The sequence below is a fragment of the Pteropus vampyrus genome, unplaced genomic scaffold, assembly GCF_000151845.1.
Source record: "Pteropus vampyrus isolate Shadow unplaced genomic scaffold, Pvam_2.0 Scaffold14, whole genome shotgun sequence".
Classification (NCBI taxonomy): Eukaryota; Metazoa; Chordata; class Mammalia; order Chiroptera; family Pteropodidae; genus Pteropus; species Pteropus vampyrus.
The window spans coordinates 4,477,836-4,499,132 of NW_011888795.1; the positions used below are offsets into that span (position 1 = coordinate 4,477,836).

A 21,297-nucleotide genomic window follows, 5' to 3' on the forward strand; every position below is an offset into this window, starting at 1 on the left:
AATTTTGTGATTCCATTAAGATGGGAACCTGAAGCACAGGAAGAGCTTCATGAAAGACCAACAAGTCTGCCAGCATCTACATCATAGTAAGAGGCGGTACCTTGATGCATGAAAGGTTGGTTGGTCTCTCAGCATGTGCCATGATCCCTTTTTTCCCCTAGTAGCCCAGAGCCAGTTGCCCTTTTATTCTTATCAACAACACTTCCTTTTTGTTCCTTTCCCTCCAACTAGGAAGTACATCACTGACACAGACACAATACACCTTTTCATAAGGAAGTGAATGAATATGTGCCAGATGGGCTGAGGGGATTACAACATGTTTCCTCCTCCTGTAGTGACTCAATGGGGCTGGTATGAGAACTTATCTTATTCAAGAAGTCAGCTTCCCCAGCAGAGTTATGAGTCACAGTTTCTGGGTAGAAAGCTCACTTTCCAACAGAATTAGGAGTGGGGGGTGCTCCTTGGATGGATTACAGTAAAGGTCATCAGGATAAGCAACACTGCCAGGACTGCTGAGAAAGCACCAGCACCCACTACCTTCTGAGACTTCGCAATTCTCTCAACAAGAGTAACGCACTCACCTCTCCCCTTTTCCTTCAACGTGAGGCAACACATAAAATCACACTGATGAATTACTGGTATGAATCCATTATAAAACTGGCCAGTTGGCCAATCTGGCCCAAAAATGGGTGTGAAAGAACATATGTGTGTATGCGAGAGAGATGAGAGAGAGGGAGAGAGAGAGAGAGAGAGAGAGAGAGAGAGAGAGAACACCTATTTTGTGTCTATGTGTCAATTATTATTTCACATATTTAAAAATCAAGGCATCGTGGCACTGATCAGTGAAATGGGACATTCAGCTAAACAGGACAGATGCTTGTATAAACAGCCAGTGGACCGTATTATAGTGTACCCCAGCTGAGTATCAACCCTGGTTACAATAAATGTTTTCCCCTGTGAAGATCCCAGGGCCAACAAGATTGGAAGTTATCTACTTCTCTCAGCTTTGAGTTGACTCCATCCTAGTTATACTCCTCCTTTAGTGCTATTTTTGGTTTCTAATAAAATGCTTTAAGAAGCATAGCAAAACTGAAACACACCAAGAAAATGTGAGCACGATGGTGAAAGGGCTCGAATTCATGCCATGTAAAGAATAGATGACAGCATATGTTAGAGAACATGGTCATGGTTATATGATTACTGTTTTAACATTTCTGAAGGCCTCTCACATAGAGGATATAACTCAATGATAATCAAAGTATAGCCCATGATCTTCAGGGAATTATCTGTGGAAAGCTTTTTTTAAATTTAAAAAAAAGATAGGTTCCTTGCATTAAAATTGAAAATGATTGGATTATGTATTTCTATTTAAATCAAGCAGTTGAACCAAAGAAATGTATGGAAATGACAAGGAGACAAATTTCACTTATATGTACTAAAAGCTTTCTAAGAATTTGATCAGTCCAAAGACATAATGGGCTGCAATCAGGTAATAACTACTTAGAGGTACCATGAAATGGTTCTCAACAGTAATTCTGGAGATGAGAGGAGACCTGAAAAAAGTGGATTTTCAAGTCCCTTGTAACTCAGATTTCATGTGATCCAGATTCATGAGCATTGAGTTTGGTTATTCAAATCCAATGAAGGCTTTGGCTGGGTCCTCTTATGAACCAAAGAAAGAATGAACTTAATGACAGGTCCTATATTTCCTATCTAGAAGCAGTGAGATGGAAACTCATCATTATTTATTTGTTTTGATAAGGTCTCAATGGACTGTTACCACCAAGGCCTCTCCACCACTGGCTCAGGTTTAGAAAACAGAGTGCTGCTACCATCACTGTCATTTATTTTCTCACAGGACCTGAAGCAAGGAAAAGAAGCAGGATTCTAGTTGGCTTAAATGTGAAAGTGATAGAAAATTTCTATATTAATGCACATTCAGACCACTGCCCTAAGTGCACTGTGTCCCATAACGACTAGAGATGTCAGTGGTTCCTCCCATTATCAACATTCTATAATTCTGTCAAATCTATGATTCTGTACTACCACAGAAGACAATGAAAATAAACAACATTAACTCATTTTCCGAAAGACTTGAGATATTACCCTACGCATGACTTGGATTTCAATAGATTGTCAAAAGCCATTCACTTACCTGAAGTGTCACTTTGCAGGATCCCATAGAAGGAGAGACTCATTACACACCACAAAAGTCTCATCTTTTCAACCTAAACACAAAGATAAGGGAGAGTACTTATTACCTCAAGTGCTTAAATAATATTTAGTGCATAAGCATGCTGGCTATTGGCTAGAAAGTATTCTAAGAATTTTACAATATTAACAAATTTAATTGTCAGAACCAACCAATAAGACAGGCTTTTTTTTTTTTTTTTTAATCCCTATTTACATATAAGGAAACTGAGAAGTTTAAATAACATAACCAAGACCCTTTGGGTAGAAAGTGGTAGAGTAATGATCAAACTCCAACAGCCTGGCTCTAGAATTGTTTCTTAATCACTGAAATATAAATGCCTACTTGAAAAATACTCTCTGGATTTTTTTTTTTCATCAGAGTCATATTTCTAGCAGATAAATTTGATCTGATCGTTCTTCGCAATCCCTTGATCTATTCCCAACTGGAAATATTTTATAATACAGGCACATTTTCCTTCTTTGTAATGAATAAAAAATCTAGAAGTCCTAAATTCAGACTTGGTTGGAACTCTAAATTTATAGTAAAAGGGAAATATATAAACTTCATGCCCTGTTGTGCCCACTCTTCTCACTGAAAAAGACAAATGATGAGGCTAGAATCCAATTTCTGTGATCTTTTGCCTTTCTATTGATAACCAGGTGAAACAGCCAACTAGCAAGAGCCATGCCCTTATATTTGGTTGTGTGATCTTTAATGCAGAAGACTGGAGATTTAACAACTCTGAAATATTTCTTTCTCTACTACCCTAGACATATCTGGACCCTAATAAAACCTCTGTAGGGTTATAAATACTGAAACTTGGACATTACTAAGAATTTCCATATTCAAGATCTCCAATTTCTGTTCTGAACACAACAGCCATATATAAGGGCGCTCACAGAGGTCTTGGAAACTTGTCCAGATTATATTTCTAGTAAGTGACAAAGATGGAATTTATACACACGTCTGGCTAACTACAAGTCTATTATGCCATACATTAGCCTATGCCACAAGTTTCACAAGCACAAGGACCCACCAGTCTAAAAATGTCAAAGAAGTATTTGATAAATAGGGTGACCATATAACAGCATTTAACATGGGACACTTTTAAGAGTGCTATGCTGAAACAAAATGTATAAACTGGTACTATCCAAGTGATCCAGAGTGTGTGGTCACTTTAAAGGACAATACAAGTTGTCAACACCTGTCACCTCTCTTGACTCCACATTATCAAAAAACTCTGTGCTTCCTTCTTCAGCATGACTATACACAAATTACAGGTGAGTTTATTATATCTTAAACAAATGATTAATCTCAGAGATGAAATGTCTCTTTCTTATCAACATCATTCCCTTCCAATTCTTATACTATTACCTTAGGGAACATTTTTCCCTATCAGTCATTCATTTATTCAATAAAACATGGATTGAACACTTTCTGTTTATAAGTCATTATAATATAACTATAGGGCCTCTGGTAAGTTAGATGTAGGGCCTCCTCTAATGGTACGTCTCCCCAGGAGAGGTGATAAACCACAGAGAGGAGCAGATAAGTGTTACTGAAAAAGGTGAATCCCGCCAAAGGAATCAAAAAAGACTAAACACAAGGTAGCTTTGGAACAGAGCAAAGACTGGTCTGGAAACTTAGAAGTGAGGCATAAGGAAAGTGGTTGGGAGAAAGAAGCTCAGTGGAAAATAATGCCCAAAGATAGGAAAAGCATGGACCATTAATAGAAAATAGTCTGTAAATAATTCAGTTTGGCTCAAGCACAGGGTATTAGGGAAAGAACTATAGGAGATTTTGTTGGAAAGCAGGGAGTGTTATGATCACAATATAACAAAGCCTTGAATAACAGGTTAACTTGGAATTTAATTTAAACAGCAAATAGGGAACCATTAAGGTTTCTAATTAGAGGAGCGATATGATCATCAAGTCCCGCTTTGTGGACATCATTTTTCCAGGCACGTATTAGATGGACTGCTACTAAATTCTGTCTTAAAATTATTTTGGCTCCTGAGTCTGTCAACACAGTAATTGTTATCCTCCTAGCTTTGTGTCATCTGTAAACTTGCTCAGCACGCTACCTATGTTCTCATTCAAGTCATTAATAAAATTAATTAATAATTTTGCATTAAACCTTGTCAGTGGAGTGCAACTAGATATTTCATTGCAGATTCAGGGCACAGTACTTTCAGCCCCAATACCATTTCTAAAGCAACACTTAGCAGACATTCTAATTAGTGTGATTGAGGACCTTAATTGATATTCTCATGAGTAACTGGATTATGCCAAAGGCAGAAAGGAGTCAGGTCACCAAATAAAGCTAATCTAAAGATAACTTGAGTGCAAATACAAATCCAGGGTCAGTCTTGCCCTGTGATGAATTAGAATAAAGCAGACTGAAAAGAAAATTTACTATGTAGGCTTGTTTTGACAGACTAACGGTTCCAAGGTTAGTGGAGGCAGTTGGCTCATCTGAGATCTCTCCAAGAAGGCAGGTTCATTTAACATTGTCTTGCATTCTGCCTCAGAATTTTATTATTGTGACTAGTAATACACTTTGGTTCTTGTTTCTTAGAGGGAAAGGGCACTGAGTATTTTCAGAGATGGAGAAATTGTTAAAAAGCAAAGGAACCTGCCTAATAACACGTTTTCTCATGGTCTGAATTACAACCTAGCTTTAGAGTACTGTGATGGGGTTTAACAGACTCTGCCCTTGCTTCAGATGATTGGAACCTACATATAATAAATTTCCAGTCATCTTTTCCTGCATTATCCACTTTATTTATTATATGATCACATTCATACTTTCCCTCTGAGGTATTGATACTTCTCTCATATTTAATGCTATTATTTCCCAGTATATCAACTTGGACCCTTACATCATCCAGCAAGAAGTTTCAAATATGTACTTAGTTCTATGTAATCAATGACAATGTTAATGATGATCGTTAACATGTGCTCAGCACTTTAACATAGAATGCTGCCTATGAATCTTCCTATTGTCTCCATTTTCTAGGCTTAATAAGTGTTGGGATCTCCTTATCTCTGAGTTAGCCCTGACAACTGGTTTCTCTCACTGGCCCAGCAGGTAACAAGCTAAAACTGAATTTGCTGCCTCAAGGATTATAATTTTTCTGACTCACCATTCACTCAGCCTTCATTCTACGAGCAATACTTTAGGACTGGATTTCACCCTCAGTTTCCTCATTTCACATACAGCTCCATATACAAGCCATAGCTACTCTTTGAAGCCCATCAGCCTGGTTGGGGCTTGGGCCTTCAACCTGATGTTTGCCAGCACTCTTTTCCAGGAGCCTGCATTTTGTCCCCTGTAAGGTCTTGCTCCAAGCTGGATAAGACTCCAGTAACCATGAAGCTGCTATCATCTGATTCTTTCTTCATCAACAGATGCCCTTTGCTATGACCTGACCACTGAAAACTTGGTCATTAACACCAAAGCACTGACCCTAGATGGTCATGTGGGGTCAGCCCTGCAGGCATATCACTTTCTTGAGTCCTGATCCCCTCCAAATTCTCCTTTTTCCCTTCTTTAACTTACTGATAAAGTTTGAGCAGGTCTTGCACACCTATAACAAACAAGCATTTGAAAGACATATGACAAATTATTAATTGCCCATTTTACAGAAAAGGGGCTTTTATTAAGAAATTAGAGTTAATTTCATTATCAATCCCCATCTTGTTTCTAAAGTTTTTAAATGTTTTTTTTTTAATTAAATGTATTGGGGTGACATCGATTAATAAAATTATATAGGTTTCAAGTGTACAATTCAATAATACATCATCTGTATATTGCATTGTGTGTTTACCACCCAAAGTCGAATCTCTTTCCATCACTATATACTTGACCCCCCTAGTTTTTTGAACCAGAAAATATTCTTGTGCAGAATATTTCAGAATCCAATATTTACTGGTAAACAAAGGTTTTGGCAAAGTAACATGAAATCATGGCTCTAATTCTGGGTAAAGTGAAGTAAGCATACTCCATCCACCCTGTCTCTCAATGAATGCAGTTATAAACCTGGGCAGAATGTATGGAGCAACCACTTGAGGACTCCAAAACGTATATAATGGCACATTCTTTTCAAGTACACTCACCAAGAACACTCACCAGGATAAGCCATATCACGTATCATATATCACATCTTAACACATATAAAATATTAAAAGTATATTCTCTAACTATACAATTAAACTGGAGATCAATTAAAAAAAAAATAGGAAAATCTCTGAACACTTAGAAATTAAAGAATACATTTCTAAACAATCCGTAGGTCATTAAAGAATATATTTCTAAATAATTCGTAGGAAGTCTCAAGGGAAATTAGATAATATTTTGAAATAAACAAAAATAAAAATACACCATACCAAAATATTTGGGATACAGTTCAATGCTTACAGGATAATTTGTAGCATTAAAGGCTTATACTACATAAGAAGAAAGACCTTAAGTCTATAATCTAATCTTCACCATTAAGAACTTGGAAAAAGAGAAAAATAAACCAGTCAAGCAAAATGAAGAAAATAATGAAGAGAGATCAAGAATTAAAAAAAAAAAAAAAAAAAGGAAACTAAGAAAAAATATTAAAACCAAAAGTTGGCACTTTGAAAAGAACAATAAAATTGCTAAATCTCTAGCCAGGTAAACCAAAAAGGAAAAAAAGGAGCGTGTCACCAATATCAGACATCACTACTGGTCACTCAGGCATTAAAGTGGTGATAAGGCAATACTAAAAAATGTAGGCAAATAAATTCCACAGTTTAGATGAATAAACCAACATCTTATAAACTACAAGCTAATAAATCTCACCCAAGATAAAATAATCTGATTGGTTCTACTATTATTATTAAAAGAAATTAAATTTAAAATTAGAAACCTTCCAAAAAAGAAATTTCCAAGCTTCATATGGTTTCATTGGTGAATTCTATCAAACATTTAAAATATAAAAACATCATCTTGCCATAATCTCTGTAAGAAAATGAAGGAGGACAAACCAGTTACTAATTCATTTTATGAGACATTACTCTGATTCTAAAACCTGCCATAGACACCATAAGAAAACAAACTATAGATATCCCATAACCAAGCAGAGTTTATACTAGAATGCAAGGCTAATCTGAGTAGTTGAAAAGACAAAGTAGAAAATCCACATGATCATGTCAATTGACCCAGAAAGAACATTTGACAAAATTCAACATCCATTCATAATAAAACCTCTCATCAAATTAAGAATAGAAGAGAACTTCTTCAAACTGATAAAGAGCATCTACAAAAACCTACAGCTAACATCACATCACATGATGAAAGACTGAATGTATTTCCACTAAAGTCAGTAGCAAGGCAAGGATATTCCTTCTTAGTACTATTTGACAGCATAGTGGAAGTCTTAATCAGATGACATAATTTTCAACATAAAAAATCATAAAGAATTTATTTAAAAAAGAACTTTAAATAAGCAAGGTCACAGAATATGTAGTTAACATACTAAAATTTAACACACTATATACTAGCAATGAAGAATGGGAAACAATTTTTTTAAAAGATGGTTTAAAATAACTAAAAAAAAAAGAGAGAAAGAAATGCTTATTAACTAAAAGTCTAACCAAACCTATAAACAAAAGTCTAATCATACAAGATCTGTATGCTGAAATTTATAAAATGTTGATAAAAGAAATCAAAGAAGATCTAAAGAAATAGAAATATGTGGTTGGCAGAATGGCCCCATGCCCTAAATCCCTGGAACCTGTTATGTTACCTTAATTAGTGAAAGGGCTTTGACAAATATAATTAAGGTTATGAAGCTTAAAATAGGGAAATTATATTGATTATTCAAATGAGCCCAATCTATCACATGAGCCCTTAAAAGCAGATAAAATTCTTTGGTTAATGTCACAGAGATGCAGGAAAAGGATAAATCAGCAAAATGCAGAGCAAGAAAAGAACTCAATAGGCCTCTGACATTTAAAGGCAAATGTAGCAACATGTCAAGGACTGCGGGTGGCCTTGGACTGCTGAGAGACTCCCATTTGACAGCCAGTAAAGAAATGGGAATCGCAGGACTTATAGCCACAGAGAATGAAATTCTGTCAACAACTTTTAAGTATATTTGTCCCTAGAGCCTCCAGAAGGGAATGCAGCCTTGCTGACACTTTAATTTTAGCCTTGTTAGACCCTAAACAGAGAACCAGATATTCCACACTGTACCTGGACTTTTGACTCACTAGAAACTGTGATATAAGTAAGATGTTGTTTTAAACTACTAAGTGTCTGGTAATTCATTACAGTAGTAATAAAAAATAATACAAGAGACATACCATATTCATGGACTGAAACACTCAATATAGAAAAGACATTAATTCTCCCCCAAATTAATTGATAGATTTAATGAAATTCTAATCAACAATCCTAGCAGGATTTGCTTATAGATATAGACAAGCTGATAATAAAATTGATTATAAAATTTATATGGAAAGAGAATGCCTTAAAAATTCAAATCCATTTTGAAAAAGAAGAATAAAGTTGTAGGAATCACACTACAAACAATCCAATTTTAAAATGTCAAAAATCTTAAAGAGAAACTTTACCAAATAAGATAAAGTAGTCCCCTCTTACCTATGGTTTTGTTTTCCATGGTTTCAGTTAGCTGAAGTCAACCATGGTCTGAAAATATTAAATGGGAAATTCCAGAAGTAAACAATTCATAAGTTTTAAGTTGCAGAGTATTCTAAACAGCATAATAAAATCTCTCATGGTCCCATCCTCCCTGTAATGAGAATCAATCATCCTTTGTCTCGACTGTCCACGCTGTATATGCTACCTGCCCATTAGTCACTTAGTATCCGTCTTGGTTACTCATCAACTGTCATGGCATCTCAGTGCTTGTGTTCAAGTAACCCTTATTTCACTTAATAATGGCCCCAAAGCACAAGAGTAGTGATGCTGGCAATTAAAATATGCTAAATATAAGTCATAAAGTGCTTCCTTTAAATGAAAATGTATGTACGTATAGGAAAAAAAAACACTATATTAGGGTTTGGTACTATCCACAATTTCTGGCATCCACTGGAGGTCTTGGAACATATCCCCTGAGGATAAAGAAAGACTTACTGTATTCAGAAAGCAAATTAACAAGTGAAAAGATATTCAACATCATTAGCCATAAGGAAAATAAAAAGTAAAACCACAAAATTAGATACTACTACACACCATTCAGAATGACTAAAGCAAGAAACACTAATAATAAGTGCTGAAGAGAATACGAGCAACTGGAACTCTCTTATTGCTGAGACTAAAAAGGGTACGGCCTCTCTGGAAAATAATTTGGTAGTTTCTTATAATGTTAAACATATTCTTCCCATAGATCTAGCAATCCTACTCCTAGGTATTTACCGAAGAGAAGTGGAAACTTATGTTCACACAAAATCCTATATGCAAATGGTTACGGCAGCTCTATTATTAATTGTCCCAAACTGGAAACAATTCAAATGTCCTTCAACAGGCAAATGGATAAACAAACCCTGGTACATCTAAAAAATAGACTACTTTCAACAATACAAAACAGCGAATTGTTTATTTAAAAAAAAAAAAGAAAGAAAGACTTGGATAAAGCTCAAAAACATTATGCTAAGTGAAAAAAAGCCCATCTCAATAGGTTACAGACTGTCGAATTCCATTTAAATGACATTCTCAAAAAGACAAAACTAGAGTGACAGAGAAAACATCAGGGGCTAGAAGTAGGAGGAGGGTGTGACTCTAAAGGGATAACACAAGGGAGTCATTTGGAGGATGAAATAGCTTAGTATCCTGATGGGGGCAGTGATTAAATGAGTCTATATATGAGTTATTATTCATAAAGCTGTACTTCAAAAAATTCAACTTTATTGTATGTTAATTAAAAATATATTTTTAAAGTGGTATGATTTTTCTTTTTTAAAAGCTCCACAAATGATTTGTGAACCCTTTTAAACAGTTTAAACAAATAAAAGCTGTTTTAACCTAAATGTGGTTTCTATTTTCAACTTTACTTTGAAAATAACACAGTCCTGTCATTAAGTACTAAATGTTCCAGAAAAGTCTAGCAGTACAGGCACAGAGAGAGATCAATGAACTGCCCCAGCTTTCAGCATATTAAGCCCGTGTTGCTAACCTTGATACAACAGCAGAGTCAAAGTTCACACCAGAAAACATTAGCACAGTCCTCTTAGATATTTCCTCCCCTTTCTTACTAAACAGCTTCAAAGTGTTTGGAACTCTGAGAGGACATATATAACATAATACACCTCCTGCCATCATTAGAAGCTTGGAACAGGATGTGAGCAGATTGATTTCCTTTTGTTCTTTAATATTCTAAATAGAAACATGCTCTGTGGGGTGAGAAAAGAAATATCGTTAAGTCTCATCCTTCACAAAAGAAAACTAGAACTAGGTTTTCAGTGAGATGAACTCAAACTGAATTTTGATTTCTATGCTTGTCTATTTGAACTTGGACTGCCCTGGAGAAGAGGAGAAAATTCACGACAACTACTTAGATAAAGTTATAACCTGGCCATTGTGTTGATGATTAATTTAAGATTGACATGCTATGCTAGGCATTCATGGACACTTCTCAATGAGGACAAGAAGAGTGTCTCATTGTTCCCTTTCCCTAATGGGTGAACAATTTGATGATTAAGTAGTCTGTACTTAAAGATACTGAGGCAGGGGTTTTGCATGGCATGATACCTACCTCATCAGTTGTTTGAGAGAAGTGTACTTGATAATTCCTGTAGAGTGATTAGCACTGTCCAGGAACATAAGCATCTCTCAGTCAATACTGGTTATTATTAGCTCTTATTAAATGAGACAATATATGTGAATCACTTGAGAAACTGTGGAGCAACAGACAAATGTGAGCTACCATTAATATTATTTACAAAGAAGAGCCCAAGTTACTTGGCTCAAGTTAACCTTTGATCATTGGGAAACACTTGCCATATCCTACACTTTGCATATACTAGTTCCAAGTTTAATGTTCTGTTCTCCAAATATTTCAGAGAAGATAGTCATGGTTTTAAGTCTTGCCTCTGTATCTTTCAAAAAAAGCAAAGATAGTTATAATATGCTCTACAATGACTTTTTTAAATTTATTATTTAATTACAGTTGACATACAATGTTATATTAGTTTCAGGTGTACGATGTAGTGATTAGACATTTATATATCTCACAAAGTGCTCACCCCTATAAATTTAGTACTCATATGACACAATGAAACTTGAACTTAGAGATCTTATGGTCCAGAAGGTTTCCCTTCCCTACTTTTCAAATATCTCAGTTTTTAATGGAAGTAACACCTCCACCATATCTCACAGGGTGGCTATTGAGAAGTGAATGATGTGACCCATGAACAGAGGTTTTGTAATTATAAAGTGCAGTACTAATATAAAGCGTTATGACATTGGATTTATCATGAAATAAGCTAAGCTTTTTGTTTTGTTTTGTTTTGTTCAAATTTGAAAAAAATCTGAAGGGTGCTTAACTTACAGCTTAATTACTGGCTTACCTTTGGCAATATTGACAGGGAGAAGCAAGAGTGAGATGTCTAAGCTCTGGTAATGTTCTATTTCTTAGTCAGATGATGGTTACATGAGGATGCATTTGTAAAAATTATTCCACTTAATATTTACCTACTTTAATGTTAATATGTTATGCTCGATTGAAGTTAAAAGGTGGTTTAAAACAATAGGGAAGGTTTAGAAAAAGGCACAGAATAACATTATGTACAATCTTTTAAATCATGAGAGCAGCTTAAAATCCAACACAGAAAGTGACAGGATGTCATCTCAGGGAACTTCAAGGCTGGGGCGAGGAAGAATATTTATGATGAATATACCTAACATTCCTTCTAATTCATGTAACGCATATTTATCAAGCTCTGGACACAGTCTAAGGAAAGAGGAAGGAAGGAAAATGACCATGTCTTCATGGCAAGATGTGGTCCTGAGACAAGACAGCAGTGCTGCAGCAGAGGTGTGTGAGAATACAGAGGAGGGAGCAGCTTGCTGGGGAAATACCACCCAATGTGCCATCATATGATGTTCAAGTAGGGAACTGGGTGGGATTACAACCAGCACAGACACAAAACAGTCATATTACCTTATAGACTAAGATGCAGTCACTTCCAGGTTAGCGATTTCATTACTTTTCCCAGCATAGAAAAGTTTCTTAGCCATTTGAGTTTTTCTCCCCTTAAATTTCATGTAACGACATTGACACTAATCACCTCTCTAATTCAAAGGGATGGTCTGAAGATCATGATCCTGTCTGTAAGGCTCTCGAGAGACATGCCATCTACACATTGTTAGAGAGGCCGCAGGCAACAAAACTGTGGCCAAGCTATCACGGATTTCTCCGTAAAGACTGTACCCTCTAGTTTCTGTGTCTACACAATGAAATTTTGTTCAAATCAATAAGAACTTATTGAACCCTTCTTTCATACACTTTAATAAAAACTTCAGTATACAGAAATAAACACAACATTTCTTTGGGAGTTTGGGAGCATAGTCAGACTTATAAACACAAAAGAAAGAGAAAAGGAAAGTAGAGAAAAGAACTAGTAAATGATCAAGTACAATACAATCACACCAAAGTGCATGATGAAAACCATCATATCCCACAATGAGCACCCTGCCAAAGGACCAAGTGACCAAAATGATTTTGGAAAGTTACATGTCACGTATGTCTTTCCTAGAGATTCCCAGTGCACATTAGCATTTTAAAATATCTACCAAGTAAATATTGTGGTTGACTTGTTTTAACACTGCATTAACCATAGTTATTTGACCATGAACCCCTTTTTTATGTATTAAATCTCTTCGATTCCATTGGAAATACTGATATTGATAGTGAAAGCTCTAATAGAGAAGGGGGAACCCAAGCACTAACTCCTAGATCAATCTTCAATCCATAATATGTAGATGCTTTTCAAAATCATTCAACTCCACTTGAGACTAAAATGGCTACCAGGGAAAGGAAATAAATGCTAACTTTCCAACAGTTTCAACCCCCCTCTACAGCCTTTCCTGGTTCTCTCTTATCTTGCCGCTGGCTAGAAGTACGCCTTTTATAGAAACTCTGGGATGGTATCTGTATCTCCCACAGAGCCCTGAGAAATTTTTGTTTTATTTAGTTTTTCTCTTTTCAACTCTTTTTTTGGACTAGGACTACAAGTCTGTGACTGTGGTACACAACCTGATACTTTTATACAATAAATACATATAATTATAGGGATAGGTATTAGAAAGAACATCTCCCTAGGACACAGTCCACTTCTGTTTAGTTTGTTGTTGGTCACTTTTTAACTGTGTGCCCTTGGATAATTTACTCAACCCTTGTGAACCCAGGTATTCTTATCAATAAAATAGAATAACAAATATTTACTTCATAAGTTGCTTTAAAGATTAAATCAGATAGTATTTATGAAAAAGTTTCATACATGGTAGAATGGTGCAAATATGAGGTGCCGATGCTTTATTTTACACAGGTATTCACACGTATACGTGATTCTTTAGCGGGGCTAAAGGTCAACCGGAGGATGTAGTTTCCTACAGGAGTGATTTAAAGACGGCACTGTGCCCTCTGTGACTTCTCATCAAGATCCACTGCCTAAAAAGTGAGCCTGTCTTCAGAAATTAGACTTGAATGGATCCAAGCCGTTCTTGATCTCACAGCACAGTCAATTGTCCTTTCACAAGAGCACATCCCTGTGTCATCCCCTGACTTCTGTCAGAAAAAAAATGATTGACTTGCCAGAGACCATCTATCAGACTATAGCTTTGCCTAACCTCCTGTTCAGGGACCTGAAAGCTTCAGTAGCTTCAGCTACTCAGACCCTACAGCACTCAATTATACAGAGAAACAGGGAGGATGAGTCTGGATCCTAGGACCGACGCTTACATTAATTGGCTGTGTAACTTTGCCTATGTACTTTATTGTTCTGGTGCCTGTGTTTGCACTACTAGTTTTGTGAAGAAGAGCTAAAGCCCAAAGTTAAATTAGAACTTTCACAGAAGTCTTACCTGTAGCAGACCAATACTGCTAGTTGTGAGAAAGCATGGAGGCTTCAGGATGGCCTTTGCCTTCAGCATTCTGTCTGCTGGAGAACACAGCCCATCAGGCATCCTCCCCACCCAGAATCTTGTCCCCAAAATGCAAAGATAACATTCCAAGTCTTCCTGAGAACCCATATAAGCCCAAACTAGAGAGCTTTAAAGAAAAGCATCTCTCTGTATCTAAAGTGTTAAAAGAAAATCCCCTTATGAACTAACACTAAGGAGGTCTGTGTGAGTCTATGTCCCTGTTGAGAAAATTCTATGGCTTCTTTCACTGATTTTTGGACACCAAGATCATCCTGACAGATGGCAATGTGTACCCACCAGTCCCATAGTCTGGGATGTGACCTCAGTCCACCAGATCATTCTGAGTGGAGGGAAGGGGGAAGGAGCTTTGGCCACAGTTCTTTATATATGCATTTGACATTTGGTGACTTCATTGCAAATAAAGTAAGAAAATGCAATTTCCCTTTCATCAGAATGAGAACAAGCAGGAATTTTATAATGCTATTAACTACTGATCCATAAACTACTAAAGACCCAAGGACCCCAATTTCAACAAGTATGCCTTATTTTTACCACACAGCTACTTAGGCCAAAACAGCACACACACACACACACACACACACACACACACACACACACACACACACACACACCCTTCACAGAGAGATGCTCAAGCGGTGCTTAATATGAAGTTTTAAAATGCTTTGACAAGAAAATTAAGCAAGAGGGCAGAACATAACACACCCCAGGCATCCAGGAACTCAAAACCTAGTAGGGATCTCCAACATTCAGGTTGCTAATTACAATCTTGTAATTACAATCTTGTAAGTAAAAGCCTGTTCTTTTAGTAAAATGTCCCAAAGCCCTGGCTTTCCCACTTAGTATCTGTGGAGTATTGCACAAATTACTTAATCTGTCTGTACCTTAGTATTCTCAACTATAAAATGGGGAGAATAACAGTACCTAATTCATATGTTTGTTGACAGAATTATATAATATGCATAAGAATATATTGTTATTATTATTTGTTATGTTACAATAAAGAATATTTATTATTTAACTGTACAAAAAATTTTAGTTGTGCTTGCTCATGCTATTATTAAGTATACAAATTAGTCCAAGCAACATGCTCTGAGGAGAGAATCACTTGTATTTTAATGGCAGAGGGAGGGGTTGGGACGTGGCAGGTGGGGCCGTGGGGAGACCCCTTGAACAAGATGGCATTGCAGCTGGATTCTGAAGACAGGTAACAAACACTGTGAAATGTAGCCATGCCTAAAGAAGAAAGGCATTTAGGGCAAATTAAAAAAAAAACAAGCCTTACTTTTTACCACTGAGCATAGAACAGGAAGAAAAACTTGTTGAAAATTCTAATTAGATGAGTATTACCCTGCAGTTATGAAGTTCCTAAAACTATGGACTAGGAATAGCAATTAAAAATAGGAATTTTATTCTGCACATCATTTCAAGGGCATACACACCTTGAAGTTGCTAATCATATCAACGTACGGTGACCACATTCTGCCCTAGTAGCAATACTAGTGATTATCGGAGTCAATAGGACATTACCCAAGCAATTTGGCCATAAAAAGCATGTATGATTATGCTGATACCGCCAGTTCAAGAATGGAAGCCTTTCTCATGAGCAAGTATATATATTTAAAACACTTTGCCATTCACATAGTTGTTTTTTTCCTACACACATATATTCATTTAAACCTCTGAAGACTGCCAGAAGTTTGGTATTTAATATCAATCTCATTTTACAGAAAGAATAGTGATTTCCCCAAAGTGGCACAGTAATAAATGGTGAAACTGTGTTCAAATGCAGGTATCTTGATATCAAATCTCATGATCTTTCTACTATATGCTCCCTTTCTGCTCTTGCAGTCATTATTTTAAACATCTGTGTTAAAGACATGGGGCCTCAGAAACACTTATTTTCAGAAAATACTATTTACAGGAAAATGTAGTGATTTCCCCAAAGTTCCACACAAAATAAATAAATCGTGAAACCAGTGTTCAAACTCAGATTATCTTGAACCAAATCTCATGATCTTTCTGCTATATGCTCCCTCTCTGCTCCTGTTGTCATTACTTTAAATGTCTGTGTTAGAGACATGGGGCCACAGAAACACTATTTTCTACTGTATGCTGCTTAGGAAACAATCTCAGCATCTGTCACGTCCTAAAGAAATCCCGTGTTGCTTCATGCCATTGATCTGTAGCCGTCCCCAACAACAGGATCTGAATGCCTGCTGTGGCCCTGGGAATTTTAAATAAGAAGTCAATAAGAGATGCTGGTAAGTGGTTCTGTAATTGTCTAGGGGCGGATAAAACCTTGGTGGAATAATAATCATATCAATATTCTGGCTACATGAATGATCCTGCAGTGAATTACAACAGGGTACTTCAACTCCGAAGCCTCAGGTGGCACATCTGCATAATTACTCTCACTCTGCAATAACCCCGCAGGGTCAGCAAGATCGGTATTCTGCAGCCAAAATTAATGTTTTATTATTTCAGTTCCCTTTGGTGTTTCTTTGGACTCAGGAAAATGATATAAGATGTAGGAGCTCTGTCTGATACAGACAGGGTTTTAAAGGATTACCGAGTTACAAATATATCCTCACATAAATCTTGGAAGTTAGGCAGAAGATGAATTCAATACATAGTTCTAATACCCCTACTAAATGCAAGGCTCTTGATGTATTTTTTTAAATTTTATTCTTGAATTAACTTAGGCCCTCTGAAGGCCACATATTGATCCATGTTGTCCAACTTGAGCTTCTACAAAATGATTTTTAAAAATTATATTTTGGTACTGTATTTATTTTTGAGAAATATTAGGTTATTAGTAGTAGGTGAAAATTAGGCTAAAAGTTATCTTTTTCTACAGAATTGCTCAGTCTTTAGAATGCTAACATATGCTATGAAACTAAATTACTTAGGAATCATTTACAGTGCTCCTCAAACTTAATTGACTTTATGAATCCTTGTTTAAAATATCTCCAAGCACTAGGATTCTTGGCAGAGTTTAGAAATGCTGGCTGAAATTCTTTCAGGAAACAAAAAACGGGGTTTCATCTGTATAAGGTATCGGCAATTAGACCAAGCTTTGAGAAATTTCTGTAAATTCTCTCATGGGTCATATTAGAGAAAACCTCTACTGCGGTTAAGGGTCATGAATTTGAGGGAAAAAAGTGAGAAATTCAAATCAATTTTCTAATTTACTAAGCCATCCTGTGGCAAGTTGATGGAGAAATAGTATAATGACTAGCTAAAATGAGACATAAGACGTGCTGCTGGATTTAAGTATTAGTAATGCTATGCTCGGCCAGTATAGCTAATTGGAGTTGATTATGATTTCACTTCTAGCATTTTGGATGCATAAAGACTGTCACCAAATCAGAAGATTTGATACTATAAAGAACAAGTTGGAAAACACAGGAGAGCAATTATTTCTCTGATTATAAAAAGGAATCAGCACAGATGAGGGGACCCGGCAAATAATCCTTTCACCTCTGTAACCTTAATATATGCTAGGGAAATTAAAAGTGTATTATTTTTCATTGGTCTGTCTGTCTCTGAAAAAGAGAAAGATGAAAAAAATGGCTGACTAAAAACTACTCGTTTTCTGCATGTAAATATTCTTTCTATCCACTGATGCTTGAAAAATAGACCAACATCTTGTTCTCTAAAGCCAAAAGAAAAAAAAAATGTTTACCACATTATAAATAAGAAGGCTGTAAAAGCCTTAGGAAAGTTTTGGGGGCCATAAGGGCACCTGTAAAGGCTGACTGATGACAAGGACCAAATCGATTTTCCCACACAGCACATCTTAATTGTATTTCCCTGATGTCCTTCATATGACATTCTGGATTCTCCAGGATCTGGTGGCAAAACTCCTCTATCCACCCCTTTCCTGCATCTCTCCTCCTCGTATAACCTGGACTCCAGCCACAGGTGCACATACAGATGATGCTATAAATCACCCCGTGCCTCCCTTCCCTTTTAATCATTCCTCTGACTGGAATGCCCTGCATGCCCCTCTTCACGGGTACAAACACTGCCCATCCTACAAGACTTGTTTCCAAAACTATTTCCTTCACGAGACCTCCATGCTTCTCTTGACCAGATGTAACGTATCCCTTCTCCCTACCAACTTTCCCTTGGTCTCAGTAAAGTAATTCTTTACCTTGTAGTACAATTAAGTTTGTGTATGTGTCTTCTCTCTTGAGATCCTGGAGAACAGGGTCTACCTCTGATGAATATTTGTCTTTCAGGGTCTAGCATGAAGCCAGGCATACGGAAAGTGCTCAGTACTATGGACTGAATAACTATGGTCTTCTGAGTAGAGTCAGCACATTATCTGGCCCGAATCTACAGGCTGTTCTTCAGTCTAGGAAAATTCATCACTCTTTCAATTGTTTTCCACACCTCTGGTCTCTCAACACTCATTTTTTATTCCAGATCATCTTCAGGGAGGTGTTTTTCACACAAATCTATCAGACTGTTTACAAGAATACCGAGAAAGTGTCATCTGCTTTGTCAGTGTAAGATTTGGTTATGCCTTATAAGACTTACATTTGCATTTATTTTGTGCATGATGACACTAAATAAGACCTCCATTGAGCTCCTGCCTAAGTGTCCACCTAGGGAACTCCTGGGACTAGCCTCAGAATATTGTTTAATTTGGATTCACAGTATCTGATTCAACATTATTGCAGCCCATTATTTTTTGGCCAGGGTGAAATCCCCTGTGCATGTTGCTGCTGAGAAAAAAAAAAGATCCCTTCTTCCTAACGTATATACAGTGGATGATTGTATTTCTAACTGCCATTTCAAACCCTTCAGAAGCTCAGAGGAAGAGCCAATAAGAGGAAGTAATAGACATTCCTTTGCCCGCTTTGTATTACTCCCCAAACTCTGAACTCTAGAGTTTTTAAACCTGAAGCATGATTTGGGTCAAGAGAGAGAGATATGATCAGGAACCAGAAGAAAGCAGAGAGTGGAGAGGTCATAAGCTAAGTCAGGGGTATCTGTGGAGAGGAGAGAACCCTAGGAAACTGAACTTTGAGAACAATATCTGTTCGCTTATTTAACAAATATTTTCCAAATCCCTACTATATGCTAGGTACCTTACTCAACTGAAATAATTCATGCTTTGACATATATGCTGTACTTCTTTTCATGTCTTATTTTATTTGCTATTCAGAACACTTATTCAGAAAGCAATATAATTTTCCTGTTTTACAAGATAAAGAAATTAGGTGCAAAATGGTGAAGTATCTTACTCAAGCTATCAGAGCAATCAAATAGCAGAGCTTGGTTTTAAATAAGGTTCTCTGATTGCAGCAGATCATCTGCCTCAATTCTTTTATATCATTCTCCCCAATGCCTGTGGCAGGCCATAAGCAAAACATATGAAGGAGGTGCTGTGTTTCACAAAATAACCCAAAAGATCAATTGAGAAAGATAAAGATTCACTGGAGCAAAGGTCATAGAAAATGTCAATCTACATAAGTAAAATCCCTAAATTACAAGCAAAAAATATTTCACTCAAAAAGTAGTTTTTATTACTTTGAAAGTTATGGGGTGGCACAAATGAGACATGTCTAAGAATTGCACAGACTTAGATTATTTGTAATTAATGTACCATCACTTGAATTAAATGGGGGCACCACATTCAAAAGGTTTTAATGTTGTTTTTCCTCAGTCGTTTCCCAAGAAAACACCCTTGTGTTTCAAATCCTGGGCAAACAGACCCCTACTTACTGCTGTAGGCAGGATATTGAAATTTCACAGGCAGTTTTTGATAGGCAGGTTAAAATGCTAATTATGGTGGTTGCCAGAGGCTGGAGGGAATAGGGAGTTAGTGTTTAAAGCATACAATTTCTGTTGAAATAGGAAGAAGAAAAAGTTCTGGAGATGAGTGGCAGTGACAGTTGAACAACAATGTGAATGTACTTAAGGCCACTTAAACATACACTCAAAAATAACTAAAATAGTAAATTTTATGTATATTTTACCAGAATAAAATTGTTTTAAATTTTAAATGTTAATAAATTTTCAAATCAGATTTAACATGAAGGTATATGATTTGTTACACAAGGCCAAAGACAAACCTCAGCTGAATCTCTGATATATAACAAACTCAGAAAAACTAAGACTTTAATTCTGAACTGCATTTAGTTAAACATACTAAAATACATGCTAGGCTCTGTAAAAAAAATAGAATGTCTTTTTCAGAGACCCAGAGATCATCTTTTTGCAATGTAAACATCAAGATGGGGTGATATTTCCCAGTTTCTGTGGGAAGGCAGAAGCCTAACTTCTGTGGGAGCCTTGCTACAATTGCAAAATTACTTTGTCAGATCCAGCAATCCCGCTTCTGGGTATTTACCCACCTCTCCCTCCCACAAAAAAAAAAAAAAAATTGAAATCAGGATCTTGACATATCTTCACTCCATATATAGACTGCATTATTATTCATAAGAGTCAAGATATGGAGGAAAGCTAAATGTCCATCTCCAGATGAATGGATAAAGAAAATGCTGTATATACATACAATGCAATACTATACAGCCTTAGAAATAAAGGAAATTCTGCAAAATTCAACAACATAGATAAACTTTGAGGACATTACACTAAGTGGAATAATCTAGTCATAGAAAGACAAAATACTGCATGATTCCACTTATATGAGTTATATAAAATAGTCAAATCCATTAAATTGAAGAGTATAATGGTGGTTGTCTAGGCCTGGGGAAGGGGTAAGGGAAGTTAGAAATCAATGAGCATAAAGTTTCAGTTAAGAAAGATAAATACGCTCTACAGATTTGCCCTATAACATTGTACCTATAGTTAATGATAATGTATTATAGACTTAAAAATGTGTTAAGAGTGTAGACATTACATTAAGTATTCTTACCACAAGAAAATACAATTAAAAAAATAAAAATATGAGCTATTTTTCCTTTAGATA

General features: G+C 36.3%; 1 protein-coding gene across 3 annotated transcripts in view; it reads right to left on the minus strand.

Moving 5' to 3' along the window:
- IL1RAP (interleukin 1 receptor accessory protein) overlaps positions 1-21,297 on the minus strand; it is a 134,129-nt gene that overhangs the window by 87,362 nt on the left and 25,470 nt on the right. For all 3 annotated transcript variants that reach the window (XM_011381528.2, XM_023525770.1, XM_023525772.1), the window contains one exon: positions 2,156-2,228. In XM_011381528.2, the coding sequence (XP_011379830.1) occupies positions 2,156-2,219 (64 nt within the window). In that variant the 5' untranslated portion in view covers positions 2,220-2,228. Of the gene's footprint in view, positions 1-2,155; positions 2,229-21,297 lie in introns of those variants that run through there.